We start from the raw sequence: 23,008 nt of genomic DNA on the forward strand, positions 1-23,008 counted from the left end.
TATTTGAACAAAAAAAATTTTAATTCTAAAATTCTGCAAAATAAACTTTTGTGTATAGATCACAGTTTCACTATGGAAGTGTCCATCAATACTAAAAAGCATGCAAAAACTGTTTGTTCAAGTATTGTACCTGTCTGAGATATTTATGAAAAACGTTTGAGTTATCTAAAGTATATATATATATATATATATATAATTTTTGAACTTTACCGCAAGATCAACAACAACAGAATCCGAGACAATGCTACGACCGGTTTCGTCCTTTTCAGGACTAATCAGGCAGAAATAGTCGCGAGAAACCGCTTTTTTTTTTTAGTTTTACAAAGGACTTTTATAAAGGGGGGGTTTTATAAAGGATATTTACTAATTTTTACCAGATGAAGACATTAAACTGTTAGAAATTTTGTAAATTTGCAAAGAAACAAAATTTTATAAATTTAAACAGACAAAATCTGACGTTTTTACAACTTTGTCAAATTTCCTGACTTTTGTCATTTTTTTTAGTTTCTCCTGACTTTTCCTGACCTTGTGGCAACCCTGGTAATTATAAATCCCCTCCAGTCGAGATGTAGCTAAGCTTCTTTAAAAGCGGTCTGGCATGGCCACTTAAGTGACCACCACTTCGGGGCATTCCCCTCGTGAACTTCAATACTTTAAAATTTAAAAAGTTGTATAAAAATGTGAGAGACCGACCTAATAGTAGTTTTTATTTAAAACTAGCTAAAAGCTTTAAAACAAACGCTTTTCTGTATATAAAATATTTTTGTTATATAAATAGTATTACAGTTACACAACTAACTTGAGTAACCACAAAAAAATAAAAAACTACAACTTTATATAATATGTTTATTAAAATCTGAAAGCAATAAACCGAGCTAATTAATTTAAAAAAAATATCAAAAAATAATCACAAACATTTCGGCAAGTATTTGAGTTCGTTCAAAATAAATGCAGATGACAAAAACTTTCTAATTAAAAAAAAATTTTAATTCAATAAACTATCAAACAATAAACCACTTTTCGTAAAGACTTTTGCATGAGTTAAACGGGGATGAAAAGTTTTACGTCAATATTTTTATAAAATGTACCAACTTTGAGGCTATATCGGTGATTAAACAATAGTTAATAGTAGAAGCTTTCACTTAAATGGGCTTATTTAAAAATATACTTGAAATGTGTATTCAATAAAGAATAAACAAAAACTAGTACTAGTAAATAAGTGTAAGAATAATTTGATCGAGCGAATGAAAACAAGCAAAAAAAAGAAATAATCTCCAAAGAGCATTAAAAACAATATTAATATTGTAAAATAAATATTTAAATATTTGTTAAAAATAAAATGTTTTCACCTACAAAAAAAAGTATCTGCTAAAGTTTAAAACTTACTAAAACTAAATACAAAAGAAAATTGTTTACTTTTTAATAGCATTTTTGATTTATACTACCATTCAGTGTAACTTTACTGCTAACATATTAAAATACTTCGACAAAATTGATAACTTTACTATTTAAAGTTATCTACAAGACATTCATGAACTAATATTTATCCAACACTTTAAACTACAAGTTCAAATGAGCAAAAGTCAGCAGTTTGAACCGTAAACGGTGTAAGTACAAAATTGTGCACAAGATTTACTTCTAAGTAGCTCTTTTCAAAACACAACTATTTAAACAACGTATGTTGATGCTAGTGTGCAAATAATGTAGGTTGTGCATAATATTTTATCAGTTAAAACTGTTTATTCATTTAAAATAAAAATTTTAAACTAAAACTTATTTGAACACAAACAATTAAGTTCTAAAGTACTAATTTTTGAAATTTATTGTTAACAGTTTTAGTACTTGAATAAAAGATTTCATTATGCTTATTACCATGGAAAAAACTTGATTATTTATCTTATTTCAAACTCTTAAGCACACTAAGTACCACATAATTCTTTATCTGATTCACTTAAAAATATCAAGGATCAAAGTAATTGAGTGTAAAGTTAAACTTGCTCTAAACCTTCTTAAAACTACGGAACATGATAAAGTTTAAACCCATGCTTTCATTCAAAACGTGCTTAACAACTTATGAAAATGCTTTAAAACTCATAACTAAGAAGCTTATAACATGAATTTTCTTAATTCAATTTTATGTTATATTCACAGTAAATTTTAAAATACAATGTTATAGTCAAACATCGATGGTCAATTAATAAATCAAGGACTAAACAAAAGTAACAACACAACATTACTTGCATGTTGCCTTTTTTAAATTTAAAACTTGATGTAATGACTTAAACAAATACATAAAATCGCAAACATGTAAAACTATTTTGTAAACATACTCTTTTTTAGATTGAAAACCCTAAACTTTTCAACTTATTCAAAAATAAAAATTTAACAGCAAAAACATCAAAAAACTACCGATTTTATGCTTCACATCAGAACGCAACAATCGCCGTGCTTCGCTTTACTCAGCTGGTAAGATGTTGTCTTTTGAATTCCCGCGCAATTTTTCCCGCCCGACAAAAACTTGGGCCTTTTGGAGTTCTGCCGGATTTGCGCTTGCTTGAACTTGTTTAGCCTCAAAAGCAAGCCTGACAGATTGTGGCGGTTTATTTTCTTCTGCTTGCCCCGGGAGCCAACAGCAAATTCCTTTCTTCCTTTCTCGAAGGGCGACCTCGGTGGCGGCGGTGCTTCGAAATTGTTGTTCCTGTCGCTCGGGTCTTCAACGAAAACGTTCTTCACCGGGTCGACGGCGAACTTGCTCTTGCTGCACGTCGACGACGCCAGGCTGACGTTGCTCCTCTTCACCTTATCCGACTCCTGCGACTCGTAGAAGCACGAGCAGCTCATGAACTTGCAGCGGCTGTCGTTCGGAGTTATTGTGAAGCAGTTGTGTTTTGATTTGTTGCGGAACTTCTTGCCTCTTTGCAGCGACCTGAACCGCCTCGCAGTGTTGTAGTCGCTGCACAGGCTCCTGATTGACTTGTGGTAGGAATGCTCGCTGCACAGGCTCCTTATTGACAAGAGGCTGTCGCTGCACAGCTTCGTGCTATGGAACTTGTTTGAAGCTGCCGTCTGAAGAGGAAACACGTGAAGAAAACAGTGACGAAAATAGCAAACCGTGTTCGAATTATGTTTTGTGAATTAAAATCAAACTTACCTTGTTCTTCATCGCGATATTGTTGCGGGAAACAATCAAACTTCTCTGCTGCGATTCTCCATCGCAACCATTCCTGCCTTCCACATTCGCACCTCCCACATCGTCCTTCTCTCCTCCCCTTTCTCCCTCCTTACCACTGCTTTCGTTCTCCCCTTCGTCGTGCTCGCGGCAGTCGACTTCGTCAAGTGGGGTGAACGAAGAAAAAGGGGAGTTACCACGTTTGAAACAGCCCCCTCCCCCCTCACCGTCGGGGTCGCGGTCCTCGGAGGAGTCCCTGCGGTGGCGGAATTTCAGCGACATCTTCTGCTGGACGAGCGAGGAGAGGTTTGCGGAGGAAACGCGGGAAGACGAGGCTGAAGACGCCGATTCGCTCTCGTTGTCGCTCACCTGGCGGTAGCCTGCAAATAAGTGGTGTTGCTAGTGAGTCGTAAACAGTTTTAATTGATTGAAAAAGAGTGTTTTTGTATGGCAACGTGTACAGTACGAACTGTAACGGGAAAATTTGCAGAAGAAAATGTTTCTTTTTAAACTTTATTTCTATAATTATAAGATTTTTTAACTACCAAATAACTTAAACAAAGAACATTCTTATCTAAAATAAATATTTCTTTAAAATTTCAAAAAGTTATTGAAGCTGTAGCTAAACAACATTTGTTTTTAATTTAGTATTAAGTATCAGCAGCCTGTCAACGTCAGACTTTATAATTAATTGTAAAAAAATGTTTTTTTTTTAATTAAAAACATAAACTGAACTACAATAATTATTTTTCAACTCCTCATAAAATTAACTTGAGATCTAAACTTCTATTGCGAGGAAAAAGTGGTCATTTGATTTTTATTTCAATTAATTTAAAATTTGATTTAAAAAAAAAATTAATCAAACAAGTGTATGATGTCACAAAGTCGATAAAATTAAAACGGTTAATTAAACAGTTTTCCGCTTTAGACAGAGCTTTAGAAAGTTTTGAATAATGCATAAATTTAAATAGCGAGGTACAATCGTGAAATCTGATCAAAAAAATTTTAACTTTGCATACAACACGTTAATAAGATTTATTTTTTCAGTTTTGAAATGATATTATAAATATTAAAAATTTTGTGCTTTTTATTTTATAGCTAAACTGTCAAATTATTATCGATTTTAATTGAAACATTTTATAAAAATTTTAAATAGTAGTTTTCGTGTCACTATATTCAACATTGTTTAAAAACGAAGAACCAATGCAACTGATATTCTATTATTATTGTAAAACTGAAAGAATGTTGCACTTAACTAATTCTTAAGCAGATCCCAAACAATTATTCAAATGTACCAAGTAAGCGAGAAAAATTGTGTTAAGAATATTCCTGAATTTTTTGTTATAAAAACATTTTTAACCTCAATCTGTTTTAAATTCAATTGACCTGACAAGTTATGAAAGAAGGTCCTTTTGAATTATCAAAAATTATTTCAATTATTTTAAATTTTCAAGGGCATGCAGTATTGTAAAGAACTATACACCAACTGGGCTTATATAAAAAACTAAATAAATTAATACTAAGTTTCTTTTAGCGTTTAGAAGTAAGCATCAATAAACATTAGATAAATTAATACTATTTGGATTTTTTATTTCCTACATTTATATTAATTTGACTAACATTAAAACAACACTATTTCTACAGTCACTTTAAGAACAGTATAAAATTATTAGTTACTTAAAATAACTATTAAGAAAAAATCGTATGACTTTTTACTACTTACTTTTTAATCATTTTTTAAGCCTGTAAAGGATATATATTCTCTTTAATTTAACAAATGTTTACTTATTAATATGCATCTTAAATTTACACAGTAGACAAGCGTGTTTTTAAAAATAACCTGTTAACATTTGCATACGCATGAATAAACGAATTAGTCAGATAAAAGCTTGCGACTACATGTAACACCGAAGGTTTGATTAATTGCATTTTCCTTGCAGTTCGAAGTGAATGAAAACAAATTGTTTTAACACAAAAAGCAGTAGCAGTTTATTGATTTTTTCACATCTTTACGTAACTTGAGATGCGACTTCACACAGAACGCATGGAAAACAAAAAAAAAAGCTGTTTATAACAAAATATAAACAAAAATAAAGGCTTGTGTAACTTATTCGCATAAGGCTGTTCGAACGAAAATTTGCTTTGAAAGTTTCAAATTTACTGTGGCATTTAAAGCGCGTAATGTAAACAAACGAGCGTCTCCAATAAAACGCTGGAGCTGTGTGAATGAGGCTTGGAATTTAAAATTCCATTTATTGAATTTTTTTCTTAACTGTTTCATATTTTTAATAAAAGCTTAATAAATTTTTAATTGAGTCACTATTTTTTAATAAACTTGTTTAAATCCAACAAACTCAATAAAATATTTTTTAAATTGATGTTTGATAAATTTTACTTCGCAGCTCATAACAAACATAAGAAAACATATGTACTATATTAATATAAATTTTTAGCTAAATGTTTCATCACTGAAAACGATAAGTTTTAAAAATAAACATTTTTTTAATACAAATGAAATGATGCAAAACAAAAAAATAAACTAGTGGCCATAAAAAGTGGTAAAAATTGATTTTCCAGTTGTTGATAAATTTAAACATTTAAACTTTACTCACAAACAAGTGCAACAAACACGTAACGCTAGCGGTTTATGTTGCAATTATTACTCACTTTAGTAATTAGACAAACATTCATTTTATCACGTTTTAACGCATTTCTTTCAAGTAGTAACAAATACCCAGTTCATACACCAACTGATCAACAAAATATGCGGTAACTTCAAAACAGGAATAATAAATGCACTGGTGTCGCATATTTTATTTTCTATTTAGTTACTTAAGTTATTTTTTAATCACCACGTTAATATGCCCTCAATTTTTAGTACTCAATTATTAATTATACATATAACTTTTCTTTAGAAAACTGTAATTTACAAAAAAAAAACTTCTGATTGTGTTATTACAGCAGTAAATAAGGGTGCGGTAATTTTTACTGTGGAAAACCCTGCTTCAAAATAACAACAAGTTATTTTTAGACAAGTCTTATTACTTTCCAATTGTACAAATAAGAAAAATTGTGAGTGGAACCTTGGAGTTAGACTTATACTTTTAAGTACTGTACCATAAATCGGCAAAATAATAAAACAAAAAATACTAACTGCTAGCAGGATTGCCATAGGTTTCTTTAAACTGTTTTCAGGTTTTCTGATTTTCTTCAAGGTTTTTAAAAGTACAAGCTTTTTCGTATATTAAATTATATACTTATAGTATAAAATTAAACTTAAGATAAAAAACTGTTATAATTAGTATAAAAATATTAAAAGATACTTAAATGTGCTTCATAAAAATTAAAGTTCTAAAAATTACAAAAAACAATATTGCATATTGTAGATTTTTTGTATCTAAGATAAATTTTAGTAATTTATATTTGAAAATTGTAAAATTTCAGCTTTTTTAGTGACCTTTGTTCAAAATTTAAGTATTTTTTTAAATATCAGGTTTTCAAGTTTGAAGGCGACCCTGTATTAGCTTAGATATAATTTTGAGAGACTGATTTATATTCTAACAAAATGTAGGGAGGAAATAAACTTATCCTTAAGTTATAATTTTTTGACACTAAAAAGTAAGGTACAACAGTTTGTTTTTTACATCTTTTTAGAATAAAGAAACTTTTGAGATTTAAACGATTACAGTAGAGAATTTAACAGGACCTTTATTGGAGTATAAAACTAGAACGGCAAGAAAATATATTTTATTTGAAAACTATTTTATCTCACAACTATTTCTAAAATGTTTAACAAAATGTCCTAAGCTACTTTTTGAAGTTAGTTTTTAATTTCAATTAAAACAACTAGTTAAAAAAGTACAAGAAAAAATTCCTAAACTTCTAAAGCTAATACCTTTTTATTTGTTAAAAAAGTTGTTTTTTTTTTTAGGAATTTTCGTAAAAACTTTACCAATTTTAACGCTTATTTAAACAAACTCATAATTAAAAATCAGAGTGACGGAAATCTTTAAGTAAGACAATTAGTGTCCCTGTATACACAAGCTTTGCAATATACTTTGTACCTGCGAAGTGTCAGTGTTGTAGTCATTAACAACATTGTCAAACTATTGAAACCATAAACTTCACTACCTAGTTTAACTAATTTAACCATATAGCAAACGTACTGTGCGGTGGCAGCCTCGGTGTTGGGCTGACGAGGTTCAGCTTCCTTGTACTCGACGTGGTCGACTGCTGCAGGTTGAAACTGGCAACCTCGTTCTCCTCGCATATCTCGTTGAGCATCATCGGCGCCGACTTGCGCTTCTTGATGCGCTTTATCTGCAGTGAGGTGCGCTGCAGCCTGTTAATTAGAAATAAAGTTGGGAAACTTTTATGGTAAAATGGTAAAGCTGGTAGTGTGTTTGGAAATGATTTAGAGTGTATTTAGGTGCGCATCCTAATGTTTTATTTTAGGAATAAAATGGTAAACTTTTTCAATTTTTACAACATGGTAAAAGCTGGTAATCTTTTTTAAAATGATTTAGAGTGTTTTTTTTTTAATATATCTATTCTCAAACATTGGTAGAACGCTTTATTTGCAATGAGGTGCAATTGTAGTATGTTTAAATTATTTCTAATAAATCTAATACTGGTGTCGTTTCGTTCGTTAGTTAATCTAAAAACAATTGAAATTCCAAACTAAACAAATATAAGAATGTTATTTTTAAAAAAAACCATAATTTTCTCTAGTTTTTTTTAAACAAAAATCTATTTAAAGCATAGTCATTAATGTATACTTTGCACAACTCAGCATTTTTTTTTCGGTTAATAACAAAAAAAATAAAACAATTATTATTAATATATCTGACCTGTTCGCTGTCTGAGCGTTCAAGCTAGTCTGCTTCGTACCGAAATCTGACGATGACGTCACGAACGGCTGCGGCCTGACGTCATCGTCTTCCTCGCTCGAGTTGCACTGTGACGTCATACTCCGTTCCTCCTCCTCAATTAAAGTGTCGATGCCTCCGTGGGCGACGCTGAAGCCCCTCCTGGGCGTAATCGTCAGGTGCTCCCTGGTGGAAAAAATTAGTTAGATTTTTTTTTATTTATTTTATTTTTTACTTTTTTTTGAAAAATATTTACACCTTTATGAGTTGAGTTATTTTTGAGTTTTAAATTTTTATGTTGCAACTTTTGAATCGAAATATTTGAAGGTTATAAAACAGCTTAAACTTACTACTACCCTGTGACAAAAAAATAACTAACTTTATACACTATGATACTTTTTCTTTTGTAAATAAACAAGTATTGTTTTTTTGTCTGATCCACCTTGAAACGTTCTTTTGTTTTTTTTAGTAGAAATAGTTTAAATTTATTTTTCAATAATACTTTTAATTTTAAGTAGTGATCACCGGAACCACTAATTAGAATTCGGCCGGATCTGAATCTTTTTTTAATTAGGACCAGGATATTAAATATTTACAGTTTTAAGTTATGTCAATAGAGACGAACTTATAAAACCAGTTATTATAATATCACTAGTTTAGTAAAAAGATATCAAATACATATACCTTGTTGAGAAAGAAACACAATGTTTTTGTTAAACTATTTTATTTTGAACATTAAAAATCATGAAACGTCGTACAATAAAGACAAAGTTCTATCTATAAAATCTATCTTGTGGTGTTCGACTCGATAACCGAAGGTTCCTTCCAACTCGCCGAAACTTAGACCAAACTTCTCGAGCGCTTTTCTTTATACCGTTCAATAAACAATACTAGACGAAATCTCAGTTTAATCTCTAAAATATTATTTCAAGCTACTTACACGATTGATTTTTGTATCTTACTTAATGCAAAAAAAAAGGATTAAAATGCTTAAAAAATAACGGACTTTAATTAAAATTATATATGGTAAGCTGGTTAAACTTTTAAGTACAAAAGTCCCAAATAAATGATGAAAATTAACTTATTTGGTAAATTTATACATTTAAAAGTATGATACCCATGCTATCCAGCTACAAAGATTGTGATGAAGAAATAAACTTTTTTCCGGTCGTTAGAACCAACCATTTTCGCTTTTGCTTGTACAGTTACCAGCTTTAAAAAATTACCTTTCAAAATAAACAGAAAATGGTGGTGCCGAAAGATATTTCCTTCCAAACCTAGCAATATGTTAGTATTTTTCTTGTTTGATTTCCAACAAATTAATACTTCTTTGATTTGTTTAGGTAAATTTTCTTCAGCAAAAAAAAAAACCTTTATTTATGTTTGAATCTCTAGATCAACTAAACCTTGTTGCTCTCTTCCGTGAGTGGCTGTACTTGTTTCTGTTAAACGTTGAGTAGAACGACAAAAATCATTGGGAACATCATTTGTAGATAGCTGAGTTTTAGAATTATTAGGCGGTACTAGAGGAAAGTGACTACTTTGACAATTCACGACAACTTTGCTTTTTTACTTCTAATTTCAGCAGCCTTACAACCTCCTGTTTTGGATTACGAAGGAAAAAGTAAAACTGATTCCGTATATCTACAGCTGTTATAACTAACGACAACTTCATATCGTGAAGGTTTAAGTGTGAGCTATTATTTGTAGCATACAACTTTCTTTCGAAAGTTTCTTCTATATCTTCTGACAAAGTTGCTAAAGTTGAAGAACCATTTTGACCTGGTGGAATATTCGCTTTAAGGTTTAAATAAAAAACAGTACTTCTGCATAGGGGAATACAATTGAAGCGCTAAAGAGTAGTTAAGTTTTCCTTAAAAAAAATTTTATGAACACAAACACAATAGTTTAAGTATAAAACAGAAAGAAGCTGATCGCAGAAAGCAAATTCTTTCTAATAAACTTGATCAGAGTCCGGCCGGATCCGGATCTTAAATAGTTAAGTCCGGATCCATATTTAACCAACAGTTTTAAGTTTTGCTTTACCATTATGGAGGAAGCGCTTTAATGTCGTAAAACAACATGACACTAATGTATAATAATTTAGTTCAAGTAAAAATCAATTCGAACGATTAGAAATTGAACTGTAATAAAAACCGAAATATATAAAATTTATTAAATGAACAATTAAAAAACATTTCCGTTTTAATAACTTTACATTTAATATCAGGAGAGTCATACAAATAAAGTGATAACACCGAATTGTGTGAAACTAAAACTATTTGTTGCAAGTATGTATATTTTTACATACAAATAAACTATTATTATGAGGAAAACTTTTAAAACGTTTAGTTTTACTTTTGAAAAAAGTTTAAAATGTAATATTCTGTAACTTACTATACAGAAAACACTTTTTTTTTTAATTCAAAAAACTTTTTAGACATTAACAGTTTTTTATTTGGATCAACCAGTTGAACTCATGTTATAATTTTCTAAGCGACTTTCGCTAAAAAGTTTTTAGCTATAACAAATTTATTAAGAGGTCCATCACGCCTTAGATAAGTGATTATAAAAAAGTTTAAATAAACACTTACTTTATATACCAACTATTTTGAGGAAGTATGTTATGTATGAAATATGTATATAAACATTAACTAAAAATCTTACTTACAGTTTTAAAAGAATAACAAACATCAAGTAACTCTAATATTAGAGTACTTTAGGGTTTAGCAATAATACTTTAACATTTTTGCAATAAAAATAAAATTTAACAAATTCATTAGATTATTTAACTCAGTCAAAATGATTAAAAGCTTACAATAATCAATCATTTATGTTCAAATCTAAGTATTTAAAAAAAATTGAAAAAGTAACTAATTAAATTCAAAACAGCATTTATTTTATGAGCCATAAGATTTCTGTCTTATTTTTTGAAGAGAATTTTGTAAACACAAGTTAAATTCTATATGAACAGAGCTTTAGAAGGTTTTTTATTTAATATTCATATTTTTTTGAAAGTAAAATTTTAAATAAACGTGTTTACTGTTAATATTTATATTTTTAAATGTTTGCTTTTCACTTCTGATATTTAGTAACGTTTTAATACGTTAGTATACCATTTCATTGCAATTATAAACACCTTTTTACTATAATTTATTTTAAACAACTAAACAATGATTTTAGACTTAATTAATTTAAAACAAAAATAAAAACTGTTGATTTTTGTTTTTATACTTTCATCAAAATTAATGTTACAAGGTTGCCATAGGCTTTTTGAATTATTTTTTTATGTTTTCTGACTTTCTTGCAAGTTTTTACAAGTACAAGTTTTCTGTTCACTTTCAGTATAAAATCAAATTTTAGGTAAAAAACTAGTTTATATAGTGTAAAATATAGAAAATAAAGTGTAATGCCACTTTAAAAGTTTTAATAATATATAAAATTTTAGGTGATACGAAAAAAACTAATTCAAATGATAGATTTTTTGAATCTAATCAAAACTTCTTTAGCTTAAATTTAAAAATTGTTTATAGTTCCAGATTTTACCATTTTTTTACCTAAACTGTCAAACTCTAGGTTTTTCCGTTTTTCCGAGATTCCAGGTTTTATGGCAAACTTAACATTAATAATTTTGAAAAAGATAATTTAATTTAATAAAAAAACATAACTTCTTTTCTAACATGCACAGGCTACTAGCGTTGTAATGTAATGGATAGAATAAACTACTAAAACTAGTGATAGTAAAATTTATGTTAAAAATTGAAAATGAGAAATTATAAATAAGAACAAAATAAGAATTAATTTTAGACTATGGCAAAAAAATAGTGTGTATAAGTAATTTGGTATGCACAGAAAATGTAAATATAATTATAATATTTTGTAACTTCCAAACATAACTTTTCAAACTTGTTTTAATTTTATTTTTAATGAATTATAAAGTGTGCATTTAACTTGCAATGATCAAAGCTGCTCACAAAAGTAATAGCTATTTAAAAAATTTATTGCGAAACTCGTAAAATTTTAAACTATCAATGCAACCCCTAAAACAAACTTTCACCAAAAATTTTCTCTAGTGTAAAGCTAGAAAACTGGGACGTTTAAAAAATATAAAGTTTTGCTTCAAAAACATCACAAAACGTTTTAGATAAATTACTTTAAAAAAAACTACCAGTTTAATATACAAAAAAAGTGTATTGTTTTTATACAAAAAAATTACTCGTTAACTATTTAATTTAAAACCTTAATAAAAGTATTTGAAAAGCTAACAACTCAAAAAAAACACAATAATTTGCATTAAAACATAATTAATACTTAAAAAAGACTAAAACACTCTGAATACCTGATGTGGGGATGATTTTAGTAGTATAAACACAACATAATAAATATATACAAAAAAGATACAAATAAATCATTTAGAACATAATATCCATTAACAATTTTAATACTAACCTGATGTGGGGGGGCTTGTAGAAGTTGTTCATCTTTTCGTGGCTCGCCCTCCCCCCTCCTCCGAGCTCGTCCAATGAGCAGCTTCTGGCCCTGGACACTTGCGGCGACGCTGCCATGGTGACGTCGATCCTGGGCTGCCTGGCAACCGGGTGGTCGCCCCTGTCGAATTGTGACGTCACCGGTGGGAGATTGACCACGTGATGCTTGTCGGCAAGCAAGTAGTAGGAGGAGGTGATGTGGTCGTACTTGTCTTGCTCGATGGCGAGTTCGATCTCCTCCTTCGTCGCCATGTTTTCTGTGGAGACATTTTGTTTAAAAAACATCTAAGATAAAAAGACTTTTTTTTTAAGTCCTGAAAAAGTTATTTTATTCAGGGTTGCCACTCGTTTTTTCAAAAAATTTTCCAGGTTTTCCAAATTTTTTTATGATTTTAAAAGTACACATTTTTGGATCTATTTTTAGTTTTAAGTTAATTTTTAGGTAAGAAACGGTGTTAAATAGTATAAAAACATTGAAAAGATACTTTAAAGCTACTTCAAATGTGTTTTTTGATAAAAAAATGTTTGATGATGAAAAAAAAAAATATATATATGAAAGATTTTTTTAGTCAAATCGAAATTTTACTACTGAACATGTTAAAGTTGTTAAAATTCCAGGTTTTTACATCAAAATTCCAGGTTTTTCCAGGTTTCCAGGTAAAGTGGCAACCCTGTTTATTTATATAACTTATATGCTATCAAGAAAAACAAAATGTAGTTTTATGGGAAAAAAATTGTGAAAACGTCATGTTGGGTGTTTAAGCGCGTCGTTTTCAAGTAATTTAAGTTTATAGTAAAAATCCTTCCATAAGGGTTTGTCTAATTGTTTAGTTCTTCGTTTAACTGTACACTAAGTTATTTCATTTCTATTAGAAACAACTTACCGTTGGTTTTAAGTAAAATATCACTCTATAACACGACTTTAAAATAATTAAAATGTGCACATCTAATAGAATAACATTTTAAACATTTCAAAACAAACAACCATGTATCATTTTTTCCACGATTGTTTCGTGCAGCTCCTTGCCAATCACGTCGTTGCGATTGTACTGATTTTCCTTTGAAGTGTTTTGATTGGTCGAGAGCGACCTGGCTCCTTTCAGCCAATCGTGCTTAACGATGTCTTCCAGCTTCAGCCTTTTCGAAGGGTCCCTGTGAAAACATGAGAAAATTATTAATGCAAAGCAAATGGTTGTGATTTTCATAATTTTTATCTTTATTTCAACTTTTTGCAAACCGAGCTAAACAAATTCAAAATCTTAATAGATTTAGTAAACATGTTTCTGCGTTTTGTAAAGTGATTTAAGGTACATTTTATAGTTTTTGCAAACCCAATATATTTTTTTAGATATTGATTTTATATTTATTCTTGTTATTTTTACACGAATTTGATTTGTCGTGATTTGAATTGTCATGTAATAAATTCTGCGTTATGGAAAATGCTTCAAGTAATCCGAAACTGTCACTTGTTTTCTATAAGGACAAAAATGCGCTTTGGCTTTGAAAGACATCTATTTTGTTTTTGAATGATTTGTCAAATTGTTTCATAAGACAAGTTTTTTAAATATAATCTAAAATTATTTACTTAAAAAGCTACACTTTCAATCATATAATTATACTATTTTCATTTAGTACTTATTATTTTGCAACTAAAAGTTTTATAAAATAAAATGAAACAGTGCTCTGTTTATATATATTTAAAAGATTAATTATAAAAAAATATTTACATAGTTTTAACATTGAGACAGCAATAGTGTATATACAAATTAAACTTAAGAGTGAAAACAAATCAAACTATAAACACAACAACATACAACAAACTATCAACTAAAAACTCAATTCAAACCTGATGATCATGTTTTTGATGAGGTGTTTGCACTGGTCGCTCACGTGGTCCAGTATGGTGTACTTGCAGTCCATTATGTTGGTCAGCGTTTCGCTGTCGTTTGCTTCGTTGAAAGGGGCTTCCCCGCACACGAGCATGTACAATATCACGCCTGAAAACATGTTGATTAGTTGTTTGGTTGAACTTTTATTGATAAGAAATAAACAACATACGACCGATATTACAAACTATCATAACGTAAAACATTACCAGACAAATACAAAAACTCAATTTCAGTTAAAAAAATAGAAAAAAAACAACCCAAGCTCAAAAATTACATCAGCTCAAATTTTTTTTTTGACTAAAAACTTGTATATGAGTTTAGATTTTTATTCTTTGTTGCAATTGTACAAACACTGATTGAGTTTGTTAAAATTTATCTCTTCACTTTAGAACAAAAACTTTAAAAAAAATAAAATAATTGACAAAAACCAACCAAGGCTCCATACATCGACGGCGGGGGCGTCATACTCCTCACCCAGCAGAATTTCGGGGGCCGAGTAGGCGAGCGACCCGCAGGACGTGGACAGCTTCTTGCCGGGGCAGTACAGGTTGCTGAAGCCGAAGTCGGTCAGCTTGACCAGCCCGCGCGACTCGAAGAACACCACGTTCTCGGGCTTGAGGTCGCGGTGGACGACGTGCAGCTTGTGGCAGTACACTATCGCGTTCAAGATCTGTGTTTGAATAATTTCATGTTAAAAAGCCCTTCCATAGAACAACCTTGTTTTTGACACTCTGCGTACAAACTTTTAATACTACACATAGCAAATACAATTTTTCATAAAAATTGCGTTCAATATCTGTTTGGGAAATAATTTAAGGTCAAAAGGTTATGTATGAGCATATATTTTTGTTTGTTGTTAATTGCGGACGCACCGATGAAAGTTTTCAGAACATGTTTGTGTTGGGTCGCCAGTTGTAAAGCTTTGGATTTTCTTTCATATGTGACATTACGCCATCGAAATAAAGTAATATATATAAAGTTATAATATACGATCACATTCAAGATCTATTTGGAATATTTAAGTGTGAGTACAAAAATATTATCATCTGGCATGCATTTAATATTTACTTAGTTAATCCATGCGCTTTATGTCATTTACAAACAACTTTTCATTTTATTTATTAGGTATGCATATGCAGTTTATTGTTTTAAAAAAATAGTATTCACATGTGGCGGTACACTGAGGCGTTCAATATCTGTACGGAAATATGTCAATACAAACACTAAACTCAGTTTTAGTTTCTAATTTTGTTTTCAAAACCAGTGTGTTACACAGCTGTTTATCAGGGCTTTACCAGAATGAACACCAACAATGAAACTTAATGTTTATATCAAATTACCATATTTTTTATCAATAATTGTAATAACGACCAATGAATGATGGATTTAGTATTTGAAGAAAATGATCAATCTTTATTAAAATGCTGTTTGTGAGTTGAAACTTTTACTTGTTTCAATTGTGGACACACAGAAGAAAATTTTCAATACATATAATTGTCATACAAAAACAAAACTGCTATTTTACTTGTATTCAAAAATCAAGTAGCAGACTAAAAATTAAAAAACTAAAAAAACAAAACCATGGTACAAGTGCAACAACGTATATCATAAAATATAGATAATATTTGGCAAATTTTGGCTTTTAACCTAAATTTTAAGTTTTATATTAACTTAACCAAACAATTAGTTTTTTTTTGAAACTACTAGTTTAAACTGGAATTGTTTTCATCTAATCAACGTTGCCTATTTTCAGCAAAAAAGATCGCCTTGAATTGTTGAAACAAAAAATTTAAACGTTTTTTTTTAGCAGAACATGTCCTTAAACTTTGTGATTGTTTTGAAAATACTTTTACTACCGAATACCTCATTAAATTAAATAACTTTAACACACTTCTTATTTATACACACCAAAAAACACTTTTTAATAAAATCTGCCTTTCCAAAGTGGATTAATTAACAATATTGTATTTTTAATATTTTAATTGCAACAGCATTACTGCTTTTAAATAATGCTGTTTCATTAAAACATACTCATACTTGAGTTTACGTAAGGTTTAAAAACTTCTTCCCGTATACTACTAATCAGAAGATAGACCTAACAAATTGCACAAATAGTTAAAACAGAAGATTTGTAACTAAAAAAAAAATTAATCCAAAATATACCCAACTACTTGGCTGATTTAGAATTTTAAATCATACATTGTTTATAAATTCTTATGAAATTTTAATTTTTAATTTTGTTTAAACCGTGTTAGTTCTATCAATAAAAAACAAACTTGGGTAGTATAAAAAAAGAGCATTTTTGAAACTATTTGAAGAACTGATGTTTTAAGCAGAAAAACAGTTGTAGTATTACAAAAATATTTTAGTAATGTATCTGTTACTTTCATTTAATTTTAAGTACAAATTTCTCATCATATTTTATATCTTCTTGTTAAATATTTATGACTGTAGGTTGTTTTTTTAATATAAAAGAAAATTAATGAAAATATTGCTGAAGCATTTATAAACAAATAAGGCTATTTGAGAATTTCACTTGACTAAATGCTATCTAAAAATAAGATTTTAGAGCTTAAAATTAAAAAGTTGTAAATGTATATAAAAAGAATAATATATATTCAAAAACAAATTTTAAATTAATACAAAATAGTAAATTTTTTCTATATAAACTAATTTGTTTAAAAATTTAGCTAAAAAAAGAATATATAACGCCGTGTATAAATTAAAAAACATTATTTTTAGAAAACTAAACACTTAAAACCTAAATATTTTTAGTTATTGCAATAAGTATAAAACATATAAAAAAAAGTTAAAAATTTAAAAAATAGTTAAAAAACTTAAAATTTTTAAAGTTTTTATAAAGTTTCAAAAATTAAAACAACAAAAATTAGTGAAACTCCTCAATGCCAATAAAAACAAACTCAAAGTTACTTGTCAATGAATTGTTAAATATCTTTTAAAGTGTCACAAGTTATCAAACTTTGAAACAAACCTGAGAAAAATATTCTTTTGCTTGACACTCTTTGAGTCCTCTGTCGTGGCGCATGATGTAGTCAAACATGTCCCCTCCGTCTCCCAGCTCCAATATCAAATAAAGTTTTGTTTTTGTCTCGATCACATGGTACAACTTGACCTGTTGAAAAATAATAATAATAATAAGTAAGTTTATAAGAAAACGCAGCTTAAAGATATTTGATTGTATTTAAATTGTTATAAATAAATTTGAATTTTATTTTTTAGAGCTAAAAATAAATAATTTTGACTTTATACTTTTAAAGTAAACATTAAAAAACTGCATAAATAATAAGTTTTTTCTACATTCTATTCTTCATCTTTTAAATCATTTAGTAAAATCTAAATTTCAGGTAAATATTTGTATTTCAATGCTAACTGCATATTTTAATCTACAACTAATTGGATAGCTATTGTGAGTCTTAAATTCATGGTCAATTTACTACATTAAAACTGTGTTTTTATAAACAGTGTATAGGGTTGTCACCCTCTGAGGGAAAAAAAGATATCCTGGATTTTTTTTGTGCCCATTTGCACAATTATTTTTAAGCTAGTGCGCACTGTGCACCTGCACATACTTAAACAAACTGAAACTGTTCAAGCAAGATTACTTTTTGTTTGTTTCATTCTATTCCAAAATTTAAAGCTAAGCATTCTTCTGTTTTTAGTTGGAAGAAAATGCAAGAACATATTAACAAAAATTCATTCTGGCAATTTTTGTCCATAAAAAAAAATATCAGTGCACACAGAAACATGTTTAAGGTAGAACTTAAATTAAGCAAAACAAGTTTTTTCTACTTTTCATATATATTAACAAGTTTATTATGTCATGCCACTGTAAAAACAACTAAAATTTGAAACATATTTTCTATCAAGTGAAAAGTATAGATAAAGTTGTCTACAGTTCAAAAAATTTTAAAGGTATTAAGAGCCACTACTTCTAGCTTGTGTGTATAGCAAGGTTTCCCAAACTCATTTACTAAATCGCCCCCTTTTCAGTAATTTGATAAAAAAATCGCCCCCCACGATTTTACAAAGTAGTTTTTCTTTTGAGTACAAACTTTTGAGCTAAAAAAACTTGTGTTCAAAATGTATTTTAGTCTGGTACTTCTTATGCACGCACTTTTGTTTTCAAAGTAGTTTACAGGACTTGAGAAAATAGTTTACAGTTATTTTCTTAGAAGCCCAGTAAAGTGTATTAAAATACTTAATTATTAATAAGCCTTGTGTAATCTGTTATCAATCCTGTTTAAATATGAACTGTTTTAAAACTAATGAAACTTTTAGGTCAGTGGTGGACAACTTTTGTAGTCAGCAATTCATATTTCCTAAAAATTCTTTTCTAGTTTCAACTCGTTAAAAAATGTAATTGCGGGCTGCATGATTTAAAAAAAATAACAAATAAGAAAATAAAAAAACTCGAACAAAATTGTAATAAAATGACTTAGTATTATTGTGATGTAGGAAATACATTGTGAACTGAAAACTAAATGAAAGCGTATTTCAAAATATTAAGTATCAAAAAACTAAATTTTATTTATTTTGCACAAGTTGTTTTCAATTTACTTAGAGGGTCGAAATTCGACTGGATCTGCGACTTGATCTGAGCTGTACGTTACCCATCTGAAATCTTAACTGAAACCTGACATAATAATATCTCATATAACAAATTTGGACATTTAGAAGTTAATACTAAGTAACTTATTTAAACCGAACAAAATACTTAAACTATTTTATAAATAGGCATATTCTAAAATAACTATACCAGAGATTAAAAAACTATAAAAAAATGAACAGTTTATTTTACAAAAAATAAAATAAAAATAAAAATATAATTTCTGATCTAGTTTAAGGAAGTTTGACCGACTGGTTGATTATTTCACATGAAAAGTGGTTTCATCAACAGCTTCAGTAAACGTAGTAAATTTATTAATTTCAATGCTAAGATATATTGTAAGCAAGTTAGTTGTAAAGTTAAAAATTTAATTTTAAACAGTTTAAACTATTTGTTTCGTAGTAGAATACCATGAAATAGTATTCGACTTGGAATAATCTTTAGGGAACTAAACCTGAATTCTAACAATTTTTTTTCTTCATTTAAACTCAAAAAAAATCCAATGTTTTACAGTTAATTCTGTGAACAGAAAGTAATCAATCAAAAAAAACTTTTAACTAGGTTAAAATTTTGTTTTGTAACTGTAGCAGTCTTCTTGATGGCTTATTTAATTATGTTTAAAAAGTTTTTTTTTCTAGCTATTAGCCTATAATAATTTAACAGAGGAAAAAAGTGAAAAACTAAAAGCTAGTGTTGAAGTATTAAAATAAACTAAGTATATTCTAATTGCTTATATATATTGAATTAAGATGAAACAAAAAACAGTTGTATTAATACTTTAAAACTCCTTATATAATAATAAATTTTTTTACGATAATAAATCAAGTTAGAAAATAAAATTGAGTTTAAGAAACTTTTAAATGAAAAAGTAGAAGTTATTTCAAATAGAGATCTCAAATTTATACTCTTTTAAAACCAAAAAATTCTTTTTAGAAATAAAAACTTTAATGATTATCAAAATTTTACAATCAGATAATAGTTATATAGTGATATAAGTTATATACAGATTAAACAAGTAATAACAAAAACCTGTCAAATAAAGGTCTTTCAAACAAATATTTTAATGACTATGCTTTAAAAACTTTTAGTCTAATGTAAACGACGAATATGAATTACAAAATTAACCAGGTCAAAATAAAAGTATTAAAAACTTTAAAACATAAACCATTTAATAAATATAGTAGACTTCCGCTTGAGTTGAAAAAAATCAAAAAGTGCAAACTCAAAAAATTATTACCATATTTTTTTTACAAAATGACAAATTTCAATATGTTATATGCAATAATGTTATGAATAAACATGAAATCCACTAAAACAAAAAACTAGCTTTCATTAAAAAAATAGATCTATATAAGCTATTAAATATTATATATATTTTGTTTTATTAATATTTAGTTAGTAATAGACTTTACTTTAGTTAAATTTAGAAAAATATAAATTTGCATTTTTTTTGGATAAAAAGTGCGAACTCAAGAGGAAGTCTACCGTAATTAATATTTATTAAGCATTATGCAAACCTGTTGTAGAATAAATAGCTTAATAAAGTTGTTATTTTAAAAAGACTACTCAAATACAATACAAACCAGGTTAAAAAAGAAATATTTCAAAAGATCAAATAAAATTAAAAAACTTTAATAAAATAAAGTCTGCGACTGAAGTCTAATATAATGTGAAGGATGAGGTTCATGAATGCTTGCAAGTTTTTCTAATCTGATTCTTAATCAGTAAAATAGAGCCTTAAGTGACCTCCTTTATAAATATCTAGATTAGATTTTTTGCTCAAGATGTTGATAACTGAACTGAAAGCTTTTTCAACAACATAGCTGGAAGGAAAAGCTATAAACAACAAAATAAATTCCTCTCAAATGATTGGATATTTTTGCCTTTGTTTTTGTTGAGTCCAAAAGCTTTTATATCGTTCTTTGGAAGAGTTTACTTTAAGTTCAAGGTCAGTTTGTAAGTCTGAGATGGTTTCCTGTAAGTCGTTTACTTCAAAAGTATCTGCCTCGAAGGAATACATATTTTTATCTATAGGGTAGCTTTTTTGTGTTAAATCTAAATTTTACTACTTAATATGTTTAAATTCTTAAAAATTCCAGATTTTTTCCAGGTTTTTTTTTTTGCCTGAATTGTCAAATTCCAGGTTTTTCCAGGTTTCTAGATAAATTAGCAACCCTGTATAGTTTTATTTCTTAGTCTAACTTAGTGACTTTTCAAAAAACAACTGGAAATATCATGTGGTCATAGTTAATAATAAATAACATAGATTTTTACAAACCATTTATGATCCCAAATAACATATATGTCAGGTTATAAAATAGTGAGAGGGATTCCAATCGTCTATGACCTATGTAATTCTTAAATAAGGAAATATATAAATGAAAATATAGTATTTACTTAAATGTAGGAGTCATAAGCACTTGTTTTTTTTTTCAATTTTTTACATAAATAAAATAAACTTTTTTGTTTAAGTTTTACCTCAGGGTCAAAAAATTAATAGCAAGCTAAAATTAGTAAAATAGCAAGAAAAAAAGTAAAAATCTTATGACAGCCCAAAATTTTTAAATCGCCCACCCTTTCGCCCCCTTACTAATTATCGCCCCCCGAATTATTAAAATCGCCCCCAGGGGGGCGATATCGCCCACTTTGGGAAACCCTGGTGTATAGTTATATTTTGTTTAAAATCCCTAAGAGAAGGACTATAAAAATACGCTTTTAATTTTTATGTTTATAAAAAGATATAAAAAATAGAGTTATACTTTAAGCAAAAATTCATTCTATTATTTAGAATCAACACTATAATATTAACAAAATTGAAATAGAAGAACATAAGAAGTATAAACATCAAAACATTTAAATTTATTTGAATCAACTCATCTGAAATCTAACATTAAAACTTGCCTTAGTTTTGCAAAATTCTTAAAACTATTCTGAGTCAGCCTGAGTTCTTCAAAAATTAATCTAAAACTCTCAAAAACTTCAAACTTTCCTTAGTTGGCCTGAAATTTTCAAAAATTTTAAACCTTAGTATGTGACATCATTTAATAGATCTTATTTTTCAACAAGCTTTGGATCATAAAAATAAGTAATTTTTAAAACAGACACTCTATTTAAACAAAATTAAGAAAAAACTAAACAAAAAACTTCTCATAAACTATTTCCTGATACTAATTTAAAACATATTATACTAAACAATTAACTATTACAATTCCAGCTTAAAGATACAACTGAAAAAGACAAAAAAAAAATTACTAAAAATTTTAAATATTTGCAACTCAATTTTTAGAAATTTGAAATGCAAAAAATTATTTATTTGAAAAATTATTTAAATCCTAAAAAACTATGTAGATAAGATTAAATCTGAATAACTCTAAAAATATATAAGTAAAACTAACTATAGATAATAACATTTGACAATATTGTTTTTTAAATAAACATTAGTCTTTCTATAACTAAATTTCAAAATCTTAAACGCCAAATTTATATACAGAAAAATAATTTTCAAATAGAAAACTCACCACGTTTGGATGCTGAACCCGTTTCATGCAGGTCACTTCGTGATGAAGATGGTCAGTTGAAACTTTGTCCAGCTTTGTTTTGTCAATGACTTTCACGGCAACTTTCTCACCCGTGGGCAGGTGGTTTGCCAACTTCACCACAGCAAAATGGCCTCTACCAAGAGTCTTTTTCAGCTCGTACAAGCGGTTGACTTTATCATTTTCTCCTGAGCTCCACATGTTTATTTTACATTTCAAAATCTGCAACTTTGTGATTTGAGTAAATATAAATTTAGTTTTAGTATTATAACTACAAGTACGATAATTTTCAACTGATAAATATATATAAAACCAAAAGCTAAGCAAGCTATTAAAATATGTTTACTTTAAAAGGAAAAAATTACTTAATTCAGTTATACATTATAGTTTAAACTAAAAATACTTGTTAATCATAACTGTTTAATTTACTTT

General features: G+C 28.4%; 1 protein-coding gene across 1 annotated transcript; it reads right to left on the minus strand.

The window, feature by feature from the left end:
* Positions 1–2,188: 2,188 nt before the first annotated feature.
* On the minus strand, positions 2,189–22,794 carry LOC145838046 (uncharacterized). The gene is made up of 10 exons (XM_082945574.1): positions 22,559–22,794; positions 17,406–17,546; positions 14,846–15,083; positions 14,371–14,521; positions 13,510–13,676; positions 12,487–12,781; positions 8,020–8,223; positions 7,336–7,511; positions 3,152–3,549; positions 2,189–3,066 (listed from the first exon to the last, which is right to left on the minus strand). Exons 1-10 carry the CDS (start codon positions 22,775–22,777, stop codon positions 2,422–2,424), a joined length of 2,634 nt encoding a protein of 877 aa, XP_082801700.1. The 5' UTR covers positions 22,778–22,794; the 3' UTR covers positions 2,189–2,421.
* Positions 22,795–23,008: the final 214 nt, after the last annotated feature.

Source organism: Thalia democratica, chromosome 6, assembly GCF_965202585.1.
Source record: "Thalia democratica chromosome 6, ktThaDemo2.hap1.1, whole genome shotgun sequence".
Lineage (NCBI taxonomy): Eukaryota > Metazoa > Chordata > Thaliacea > Salpida > Salpidae > Thalia > Thalia democratica.